We start from the raw sequence: 12,491 nt of genomic DNA on the forward strand, positions 1-12,491 counted from the left end.
CATGTCTGGATCAAATGAAGTGACTGTTTCTGAACTCCATATGCACTGCTTTCCAGAGTGGAATGATGGGAAACAATCTTTCTGCATCATATTTTGTTGTTTACTTTTTTCACGTGTGACATAGTCTACTTCCCTTCATCCTTGGAAGTGACTTATGGGATTTTTGGAGCATGAGGAGGTGGCAATTGTGTAAAGGTGAATGGTGAATGATTCAGAAAAAGGGACAAAAGAGTAAAAATTATGATGCAGAAACATCAGGGCCAGAAGGAAAAGATAACTCTTACTTAGTGACTGTAGCTGTTTGATATGGTTATGAATTCCAAAAATAGATACTGGATTATGTTTGTAATCTGGTCTATACCTGGGCATGATAAGTTGTGATTAGGGCTTTGATTGGGCCATGTCATTAGGGCATCGAGTCCCTTGGTGGATAGGACTCACAGATAAAAGACATGGCAATGGACAGAGTTGAGGGTTTTTGATGTTGGAGTTTGATGCTAAAGTGTTAAGTTTGGACCCCAGGAAGTAAGCTCACAGAGGAAAGAGAAGCAAGCCCTGGGAAGAGAGGAACCCAGAAGCCTGAACCCTCGCAGACGTCAGCAGCCATCTTGCTCCAACACGTGTTAATAGACTTTGGGGGAGGGAAGTAACTTATGCTTTATGGCCTGGTATATGAAGCTCCTACCCCAAATAAATACCCTTTATAAAAACCAATCAATTTCTGGTATTTTGCCTCAGCACCCCTTTGGCTAACTAATACAGTGATCCTTTTGTTAAAGTGGGAAAATGCCTTTTATTTTTTTCATTTATTTCTCCGCTCCCCCCCCCCCCCCCGCCCCTTTGTCTGCTCTCTTTGTCCATTCGCTGTGTGTTCCTCTGTGTCCACTTGTGTCAGCAGCACCCGGAATCCCTGTCTCTCTTGTTGCGTCATCTCGCTGCGTTAGCTTTCTATGTGTGTCGCACCATTCCTGGGCAGGCTGCACTTTTTTCACGCTGGGCAGCTCTCCTTATGGGGCCACTCCTTGTGCATGGGGCTCTCCTAGGCGGGGGACATCCCTGCGTGTCGCGGCACTCCTTGCGCACATCAGCACTGCGCATGAGCCTGCTCGTCACATGGGTAAGGAGGCCCTGGGTTTGAATTGTGGACATCCCATGTGGTAGGCGGACGCCCTATCTGTTGGGCCAAATCCACTTCCCCCTTTTATTTTTAATGACTGTCATTTGTTGAGTCCTTCTGTACTACATACTTTTTTCTCCCCCAAAGTTATTATAGTTGCTTTATCTCTTAAGGTTGACCAAAGATACCTCGACTTACAGTCGTTTCCCATACAGGATGTTCATATAATAAATCAGACTTAGTTTATCACCAGCATTCTAAAAACGAGACCTAGGGAGAAAAACTAGGTCGGGGGCACATGCATGGTTTCTAATATAGCGAATGTTTATTATCACAAAATCAGGACAGCGAGAATATTCGCAGTACCATGTACTTTTACACATTGTTTTATTTAACCCACATCCGGAAAGGTAGCAATAATCCTCTCTCCCTTTACTTTGTAGACAAGGCCTCAAATGATTAAGCAATTTGCTTTTAACCATATGCCCAGTAAATATCAGAGCCAGAATTTGAACCCAGGCCTAACTGTAAACCTTGTTTTGTAAAAGTTGCTAACTTTGACTTGGAAATTATTAGACATTCCTAGGACTGTGTGAATTTCTGGTAAGTTTTGCAGTAACTCTCTTGGCTTCTGCTTTATCTAAGGAGAAAATTAAGCTGGATCTTTAAAGCCACTTCTGGTTGTAAAATTCTTTGATTCCTGGGCTCTTTATGGGATTTAAGTAGAGAAATTTTAGAGCTTCTACTAGTTCTCTCCCAGTTCAGTTTGTAATGAAATACTTGTTGACCTGATGATTTTATGACATCATTGCCCTATGGAGATGTAGAAAAGGTATACTGAGAAGATGGATTAAAAGAAAGGTATATTGATTGTATCAACTATAGATTCATAAAAGGAAACTTAAAATCATCTGAACATCAGAGGAGCATGGCAAGCCTAGACTGGTGATTGGGTGGATGGGACCTGGTAATTGTCTTTTAACATCAACATTTAACTTCAAAAAGGATTATTGTGTTCTATTGAGTTTCGGTGTCTGTCTCAAGGCATGGGGAATTGTGCTAATGGTACAATGATGAGTCAGTTTCAGTTTTTTTAAGGCCTAAGAACATTTCCAATCAAATGTTAGAGAGATGGTTATGGGAGGGACACAATGATTGTTGACATAGGAGAGCTAGTGACATTAAAAAAAAATCATTATTGCAGTATTTTCACTTCAGTTATATAGTACTTTTTTTTCTCTGAAGGTGCTATACAAATAACAGAGATAATAAGCAATTTTAAAATGTCAAAACACTGAAGAATAAGAAAGTAACTAGGAGGAATAAAAGAAGAAAAGAGTAGGTACTTTATTTATTTATTTTAAGATTTATTTATTTATTTCTCTCCCCTTCCTACCCCCACCCCGGTTGTCTGTTCTCTGTGTCTATTTTGCTGCATCTTCTTTGTCTGCTTCTATTGTTGTCAGCAGCACGGCAATCTGTGTTTCCTTTTGTTGCATCAGCTCTCCGTGTGTGCAGCACCATTCCTGGGCAGGCTCTACTTTCTTTTGCGCTGGCGGCTCTCCTTATGGGGTGCACTCCTTGCGTGTGGGGCTCCCCTACGCGGGGGACACCCCTGCGTGGCAGGGCACTCCTTGCGCGCATCAGCACTGCACATGGACCAGCTCCACACAGGTCAAGAAGGCCCGGGGTTTGAACCGCGGACCTCCCATGTGGTAGATGGACGCCCTAAGCACTGGGCCAAGTCCGCCGCCAAGAGTAGGTACTTTAAATTACTGATATGCCCTGTGGATGAGTGACCTGTTACATCCATTGCAGTCACCGGTAATGCTGGAGTTGCGTGTAGGTTTGACCTCGGCCTCTCCCTTGGGCGGGTCAGTGCTCCACCATTCTTCACGAGAACACGGGCTTTGGTGTCAGGTAGACACGTATGTAAATCCTGACCAGGCTACTTAGTAGCTGTTAACTTGGAACAAATTATCTAAACTTTCTGACCCTCAGTTTTTACATCAATTACATGGTATTAATTATACTTATCTTACTAGATTATTGTCTTGAGAAGTAAAATAAATGAGTTGTTTATATAAAACATTTAGTTGAGCCCTTGGCACATGTTAATGCATCATAAATGCAGGTATTATGTTTAGTACATGTGTTTGAAGTTTATCTTTTATGTTTGTAACTCTACTTCATTTATTTTAATTGCTATACAGCCTTCCATTGTATGAGTGAATATAGAATTTTTATGTTTTTCTGTCAAAGACATTACCTGTACCTTTGAATGTCTCTGTATGCTTCTTACCATCCCATCTATCTCCCTCTACCTAAGAGGTAACAACTGTCCTGAATTGTGTTAAATCTTTTTTAATGGTTTAAACATACATATCCATAAACAATATATTGAGATTTTAAAAGTTTAGGTAAGTACAATCTTATCATGTTATTTAGTGACCTTTTTTTATTCAGCATTTTGCTTTTGAAATTCATTCATACTGGTGTATATTGTTGTAGTTATTTGTTTTCACTTTACATTGTTCCATTGTTTGACTATACCACAGTTTATGAATCTTTAGTTTGTTTCTGATTTTTTCCTTATTGCAAACAGTAATATAATTAACACCTTTGTACATATTGCCTTAAGCTTATATTGACTTGCTTTCAGGCAGGTACCCGAAATATATGTGCGTCTTTACTGGATATTGATATTTAGTTGTCTCATTATCATTTAATTATAAATATTTTCTATTTTCTAATTTGACTCTTGGGTTTAGGGTGTATTTTTTATAATTGCTCTATACTCAGATAATATAGTTTGTATTTTACTAATTCTTTGGATTTTGTTGAGAGGTGCCTTTATATCCTAATATGTAGTCAAGATTTAGCCAGAATATGAGTTTTTACAAATTTCATCCCACATGTTTAAAAAGAATTCATTTTATAATTGTCGGGTATAGGGGTCTATGTATGCTTATTAATCTTCTCTGATTTTATAAATGATTTTGTCTGTGACAGATATATTAAAATCTTCCCATTATGATAGTAAATTTTCCACAAATACAACTATATTCAGTTTGCATATTTTGAGCTCTGTTAATAGGTACATATAGTTCATGTATTTGGCTATTGTTTCATTTTCACCTCTTCTTTTTTTTTAATCACCCATTATTCTTTATTATTACTGGTGTTGAATCTAATTTTTATACTAAAGTACATTGTTTTCTCATAGTCAAAGAGTTTGTAATCTCCTTTATTAAACTGGCTTTCTGACTCTTTCTTTAGATTTTCAAAAGAAACAACCTGATGATGATTCCACTCCAAGTACAAGTGACAGCCAGTCAGATTTGTTTTCTGAAGAGACCACCAGTGACAACAACAATACCTCGATAACCACGCCAGCTCTTAGTCCCAGCCAGCAGCCACTCTCGACAGGACTGAATGTAACTTCACCAAGCAAAGAGGAATGTAAGTGCCCAGATCCTGTGAGGTAGTAATAGGGAAGGCAGCCCAAGACCACACCGTGAATTCTTGGTGATGTCAACTCCCAGAGAAAAGACAGCTGCTCTTTTAATTTAGGATAAGTGTTCACATTTTAGGTCCAGCTTAGCAAATTAGATAAGTTTCAGCCATTCTGTCGAGTTGAAGTTCTTCTAAGGAGATAGTCTTTTTTATATATATTTATATGTAAAACGTTATTTTGATATACTTTCAAACTTACAAGACAGTAACAAAAATGATTCAAACTCCATACAGAGAACTCCAACATACCCATATCCCCTCCGATTCCCAGATTCACCAATTTTAGCATTTAGCCACATTTGCTGTTTCTTTCTCTCCCTTCCTTCCATCCTCCCTCCATTCCTGTCCATCCATCCATTTTCTGAAAACAATGTAGGTTGTATACAACATGTTCCTTGAACACTCGATACTGCCATGTACAATTTCAAAGAACAAGGATATTCCCTTATATAATTACTTTAAGTTCAGTTATCAAATTCAAGAAATTTAACATTGATATAAAGCTTAAATTTTATATTCCAATTTTTTCTTATGGCCCTATAACGTCCTTTTGAGCCTTTTCTCCTCATTCTTAGATCCCTCCAATATCATGTATTGCATTTAATTGTTATTATCTCCTTCCTTCCTTCCTTCCTTCCTTCCTTCCTTCCTTCCTTCCTCCCTCCCTCCCTCCCTCCCTCCCTCCCTCTTTCTTCTTTTAATTGTGGAAACATACAACATAAATCTTCCTATTCCAACCCTTTCCAAGCATACCTTTCATTGGCATTAATTGCTTTCACAATGGCGCAGAATCCTCACCACTGTCCATTACTACGACTTTCCTTTCACACCAAACACAAACTCTACGCTGATTTGACATTAACTCCCTGACCCCCAACTCCTTGTATCCTGAACTCTACTTTCTGTTTTTATAAGTTTGCATATTCTATGATATTTTCTTTGTAGTTACCATGGGGCTTAAATGTAACATCCTAAATCTATAACAAAAGTACTGGTATTTATATTTATCCATGTCATTATCTTTACCAGGCATCTTTCTTTGTGTGGCTTCTGTTAATTGTCTATGTCCTTTCCTTTCAACCTGCAGAACTCCCTCTAGCATTTTTTTTTTTCAATTTTTTTTATTAAGAGAATTTGTAAGGCTATAGAAAAGGTATGTAGAAATTACAGAATTCTCATATACCCACCCCCATTATTAACATTTTACATTAGTCTGGTACCTTTGTTACAACTGATGAGAGAATATTATTATAATTATACTATAACTATAGTTCTTAGTTTACATTAGGGTTCACTGCTTGGGCTGTGGTAGGTTTTTGTTTTTTAATTTTTGTCTAGTAACAGATAACCTAAAATTTCCCCTTTTATCCATATTCAGATATATAATTCAGTGTGTTAATTACATTCATAATGTTGTGCTACCATCACTGCCATCCACTCCCAAAATTTTTCTACCATCCCCAAAAGGAATTCTGTACTAATTAAACATGAACTCCCCATTCCATATCCCCACCCTGGATTCCAGTAACCTGTATTCTACTTTCTCACTCAATGAATATGCTTATTTTAATTATTTCATTATCAGTGAGATCATAAAATATGTGTCCTTTTGTGTCTGGCTTATTTCGCTCAACATGATGTCTTCAAGTTTCATGCATGTTGTAGCATGCACCAACACTTTATTTCCTTTTACAAACAGCTGAATAGTATTCCATTGTATAGTTATAACACATGTATTTCTCCATTCATTGGTTGATAGACACTTGGGTTGTTTCCATCTTTTGGCAATTGTGAATAATGCTGCTGTGAACATTGGTGTGAAAATATTTTTTTGAGTCCCTGCCTTCAGTTCTTTTATGTGTGTGTGTGTGTGTGTGTATAAATGGGATTGCTGGTCCATATTTTCATTCTATATTTAACTTTTAGAAGAATTGACAAACTGTTTCCCACAGTGACTGCACTGTTGTACATTCCCACCAACAATGAAAGAGTGTTCCTATTTCTATACATCCTCTCTACGCTTGTAATTTTCCATTTTTTAAATAGTAGCCATTGTAGTGGGAGTAAAATGGTATCTCATGGATTTGATTTGCATTTCCCTAATGGCTAATGATGTTGAGCATCTTTATGTGCTTTTTAGCCATTTGTATATCTTTTTAGAAGAAATATCTATTCAAACCTTTTTCCCATTTTTAAATTGGGTTGTCTTTTTGTTGTTGAGTTTTAGGATTCTTAATAAATTTTGGTATTAAACCTGAATTATATGTGGTTTCCAAATATTTTCTTCAGTTCTCTGGGTTGTCTTTTTACTTTTATGATGAAGTCCTTTGAGGCACAAAAACTTTAGTTTGGTGACATCTCATCTACTTTTTCTTTCTTTGATTGTGCTTTGGGTATTAAGACTAAGAAACCTTTGCCTAACACAAGTTCCTGAAAATGCTTCCCTCTGTTTTCTTCTGTGAGTTTAGTTTGGTTCTTATATTTAGTTAGGTCTTTGATCTACTTTGAGTTAATTTTTATATATGGTTAGAGATAGCAGTCACCCTTCATTTTTTTGTTTTCTTATAGATCTTTGAGCTTCCTGTATGTTTGTATGATTTGTAATCTTTTGTTGAAACCTGGAAATTTTGATATTTTAATATGTTAGCACTATATTTTAGTCTCTGAGGTATCCGTTCTTGAAAGTTGTAGACAGCTAGTATTGTGGCAGAGCTTTCTTGGAATGTCAGGAGCTAATTTAAAAAAAAAAAAAGGAAAAGAGGAAAAGACCTTTTCCGGTCATTTCAGATTGATCTGTGCATTGCTCTCCATCAGGGTTATCAATACAATGAATTTAGAGTAACTCGAGGCCAAAGCTTAGGGATCGCGCTTGTCTTTTCTGAGCATGTGGCTTGTCTTGGGCGTGTGCAAGGCAGGAGATAGTCTTTTATTTTTTTATTTTTTTGTCTTTATTTTTTTGTCTTTATTTTTTTAATATTACATTCAAAAAATATGAGGTCCCCATATACCCCCCCATCCCCTTCACCCCACTCCTCCCCCCATAACAGCAATCTCCTCCATCATCGTGAGACATTCATTGCATTTGGTGAATACATCTCAGAGCACCACTGCACCTCATCGTCAATTGTCCACATCATAGTCCACATTCTACCACGTTCCACCCTGTGGGCCATGGGAGGACATACAATGTCTGGTAACTGTCCCTACAGCATCACCCAGAACAACTCCAAGTCCCGAAAACGCCTCCACATCTCATCTCTTCCTCCCATTCCCTACTTCCTATTAACTGTCAAGGTAGGTGACATTTGAACCAGTCCAGGAGCACGGCTTCCAGCCCTGGCCACATGTTAGAATCCACTAGGGATTTTTAAAAGTTTTAAACTTCATCACCATTCCATATGTCTAATTTAACTGTTCTGTAGGGAGGCCCAAGGCTCTGTTCTTTTTACCTCTGCAGGGGATTTTAATGTGTAGAAAGGGTTGAGAATCACTGATCTGGGTAATTAACCCTGATTTAGGAGGCTTGGATCGAAACTTTAGCCCTATCACTATCGGGGACTTGAATGTTTCTAGGCATTTAACTGAGATAATAACACTATGAACTTCACAGAATATATAGGGTATTTGAAAGAGAGGGTGATGGCTTCTGTTACTCTTCTGTAAGTCCTTAGTAAAAGAATACTGTTACCTTTATGAAGTTCATTGCCACTTAATCTGTACAATGTTCCAACCATTTCCATTGAAGCATAAGTGTAACTAATAGCATTTGTTCAAAATTATGGGGATGTTATGATATAGCAGTTTTTGCTTTTTAAACATTTTACTTAACAAAGTTGAAATTTAGTGTTTCAAGTCTAACAAATACCTAGAAATCCTTGGAATGTGGTAGCTTAGAATGTGTTGTCTACTGACTTTGGAAATGTTAACAAATATTTATCTAAATCGATTATAATCTACTATACAAGGTAATACTTAAAATTTTGAGGTAAAGAATATCATCATCCCTTGTTCTCAGTGAATTTACTGTTTAGCAGGGAAAATTAAATATACCCATTGTAATACATCAGTGGTTCTCAACCACATGATGGAGATATTTTTTATTGTCACAAGTGTGTGTATGGGGGAGGGGGAGGGGCTGCTACTGGCATCCAAAGGGTAGAGGCCGGGGAGGGATGCTGCTAAATATCCTTTGCTGTACAAGACAGCTTTCCACAATATAAAGAATTATCCAGCCTGGCATACCAGTCATGCTGAGGTTGGTAAACCCTGCTACGTGATTATATGCTCCCTTTTTAATGCTCCTTCTATAATATTAAAGACAGGAATTATTAATGAAGGAAATGGTATTGAAGATGGGTATAAAGTGAGAAAACATAGATGGAGAGTAGTATCACCTGTGTAGGAAAGCTGCATGGAGGTCTGCAAAGGCAGGTGACTCCTGATTAATGCCATATATGGAAGACAAGGCTGGGAAGGTAGATTATGGCGGTTCGTACAGGCTTGAATGTTATTTAGTTTTAGTTAGTAGCCGTGCTTTCGAGTCGGGGGAGTGATATTATAGTTCTTTTGAAGAAGTAACCTGGCAATATTGAAAGAGGGAAGAATCATGCTGATATAACATTACAGGAAGAGAATTTTAAAAATATTGCAATGTATTGAATAGAGGCCCAGGAGCAGGAATACAGATCATTTAAGAGGTTGGGGGGGATGGGGGAAAGGGATGACAGTGGTTGTGGTAATGTTATGACAGTGGGTGTTGCTTGATTTTCAAAGTATGTTTGGGATCATGTTCTTCACAAGGAGCTGATAAAAGCTGTTGCCCCTAAATCAGAAAAATACATGCTGGCTGTCTATCTATCTTTCTGCAATTTTGCACAAAGTTTTCCTAAAGTTCACTGTGGACTTTAGGTTAAGAACTCCTGGTCTAAGGGAAATGAAGGTGGTCAGGATTTCACATGAAGGAAATTGGATTGAATCCACAAATGCTGGGATCAGGTTCACAACAATCTAACTCAAGCAACCAGAATGTACATGAGACAAAGATGATAACAGCTACCATTTATTGAATGCTTTATATACAGCATTATTCTACATGTTTCACACATTCTCTCATTTATTCCTATGACAACCCTGTGAGGTAGGTAATACCATTATTCCCATTCTTTAGATGAAGAAAGTGAAGCACAAAGAGATTGAAGTAATTTGCCTGTGGTCACAAAATAGTAGATGTTAGAACCAGGATTCAAATTTAGGCATTTGGTTTCAGAGTCTACCCTTTTAATCATTTAATTCACAATGTCAAATATAGCTGTCCCAGAGAATAGATCTGTTCATGTTGGAAAAACCAGCACATTCTTTCTCCGTAATTACAGTATGTAGAAATCAGATCATATCCAAAAGTTACTTTATTAATTCATCATAAAAAGTCATTGTAACAGGGCTTGGAAATAACATATCTATATGACCAAAAAATTTTCTCGGGGGGCAGACCTTCATTTGGAAGCTGACCAATGATAAGAATTTACATGGCACATAGTGTGTGGTACTTATAAGTGAGTCTTGAATGGAGTCAGGCAGATTGTCTGGTGTACTGTATCACCCGAAGGACATACAAGGGAAGTCTTGACTCCAGTAGTAGATTCCATCTCACACCCCTATCTCATCTCCTCTGCTTCCGCTATACTTACCCTGAACTTTGAAGCCTCTATTATACCACTCATTCTGTGCTTCTCTAACTTGTCAGTCTAGGTTACTGTAGACTGCCATGTTTTTTCTTTTGATACATGAATACCTTCAATCTGATTAAAAAGGTCTGATTCTACTAGCTTCGGATCCATTCTCTTTCTTCCTGATGACATTGCCTGCAGCTGCTTTGAACCACTTCAACAATGTTTTAAAGTGAACAGTATGTTCGTCTTAAAGTTAAACTCTCTGAAGCTAATCTCATTTCCTGATAACTTGGGGGTCCTTCTTGTAATCTTTGGGTATTCAGTAATGAAATGTTGGGAATTTTTCACAGATCTAGAGAAATCAGGAGATTTGTTAGCCTGAGATAGGATTAGGACTTCAGTTTCTATGTGTTCAAATGGGAAGATTGAAATGGAGCACAGGGGAGACGTTAAAATTGGCTTCATCCACATAGAGATAGTGAGGCCTTTAGGGGTTAAATGAGATTACCTTGGGTGAGAGCAAAGGACCTTGAGTGGAAGCCTTACATTTAGAGAGCAAAAGAGATAGAGGAGGCAACTAAAGAAGTCAGCAGGGGAGAAAATGAGAATAGTGGGCAAGGTAAAAAAAAGAAAATGCCAAGGAAAAAATTTCAAAATTTAGGATGAGGATTCTTATAATAGTGTTGGATATGTTAGCTCACATTTATAAAGTGTTTGCTATATCGTAAGCACTCTTATAAGCTCTTTATTTGTACTGGCATTTAATTTTCATAATATCCTGGCCTGGTAATCGAGCCAGTGTTTCAGTCCACTAATTTTGTTCCAGAATTTATGCTTTTAATCATTATAGCCCATTGCCTCAACATTGTGAAATGCCGCAGAGAATGTAAAATGATCAAAGGCATTTAGATTTGGTGATCATGAGATTATTTACCTAAATAAAATATTTCAGGGTTGGTATATTCATTTAGCAGTCTTTGCTTAGTGCTTACCCTTATTAGGTACTGGGTCATGTACTAGGTACAGAAATGAATAAAATTAGGTCTCTAATCTCAAGGAGGTCACTTTTTCAAAATCCTTATGCCCCTCCCTGATATTCTGGTTTGTTCTCTCAAACAGATGTATAAGAATTTGTGAGTGGAGGGGCAGTAGCACCAGCAGTGGGTAACAAGCCTGCCATTGTAAAAGCTTTCTCAGGTGGGCTTTGATTCCTCATGTAGGTGGAGAATACCTGCTTGAGTGAGGAGATTTGTGTTGGGTTTAGGGGTGGGAGGCTTGGGAATGAGAAAAGTAACCAAAGTGTGTTAAAGACTCTTGCCAGATGTATTATAAATCAATATGAGATAAAGTTATCGCCAAGTAACAATGAAGACCCATGTGAGATTAGACCTTTAACAACTTGCAGATTTCTTCAGCTGTAACTTGCTTAGGAGGAGAAAGATAGAGAAGGAAGGAAAGGCAGGGAATACCAGTGTTGATCTTTTAGTATCCTCAAGGGACCAGCATTTCATGTTAGTCCTTCTGAACTTACTTTGAAGAAGTGTGGAGGAATAGAGTGTAGGTATTGTTGGGTAATGGGTTCGGGACCTAAATCCAAGTACTTTGTACTTTGTAAATTGTACAGTACTTATGGATCCATTACTCTTGAATATAATTGGAATTGCTGCATTGTCTTTGGGGCTTGTAAAAAGGTTTTAATTTTTTCCTAATAATCAAGAAGAGTAGTATTGGTTGAATATACCTTCACCTTCTTACAGTTAAATGAATATATTGAACAGAAAGGTGGTGAGACTTGGAGTATGTTAATGCTTTTCTGAAAAGACAGGGGATGGAATAGTAACTGTTGGTAAAAGTATGTAAAGTTGAGAAATTGGACAGATTTTTATGTAGAAGAATTTCCGTTGTTTTTTTTTTTAAGATTTATTTATTTGTTTCTCACCCACCACCTCCACCCCCCACCCCGGTTGTCTGTTCTCTGTGTCTGTTTTTGCTGCGTCTTTTTTGTCCGCTTCTGTTGTCGTCAGCGGCACGGGAATCTGTGTCTTTTTCCATTGCATCATCTTGTGTCAGCTCTCCGTGTGTGCGGCGCCATTCCTGGGCAGGCTGCACTTTACTTCGTGCTGGGCAGCTCTCCTTACGGGGCTCACTCCTTGCGCGTGGGGCTCCCCTATGCGGGGGACACCCCTGTG

General features: G+C 38.0%; 1 protein-coding gene and 1 pseudogene across 2 annotated transcripts in view; one reads left to right on the forward strand and one right to left on the reverse strand.

Moving 5' to 3' along the window:
- The window catches only part of ZFAND3 (zinc finger AN1-type containing 3), a 391,008-nt gene that overhangs the window by 298,769 nt on the left and 79,748 nt on the right, over positions 1-12,491 (forward strand). For both annotated transcript variants that reach the window (XM_058306672.2, XM_058306673.2), the window contains one exon: positions 4,397-4,579. In XM_058306672.2, the coding sequence (XP_058162655.1) occupies positions 4,397-4,579 (183 nt within the window). The remainder of the gene's footprint in view (positions 1-4,396; positions 4,580-12,491) is intronic.
- LOC111764586 (small nucleolar RNA SNORA72) lies at positions 1,359-1,480 on the reverse strand (annotated as a pseudogene).

Source organism: Dasypus novemcinctus, chromosome 11, assembly GCF_030445035.2.
Source record: "Dasypus novemcinctus isolate mDasNov1 chromosome 11, mDasNov1.1.hap2, whole genome shotgun sequence".
Classification (NCBI taxonomy): Eukaryota; Metazoa; Chordata; class Mammalia; order Cingulata; family Dasypodidae; genus Dasypus; species Dasypus novemcinctus.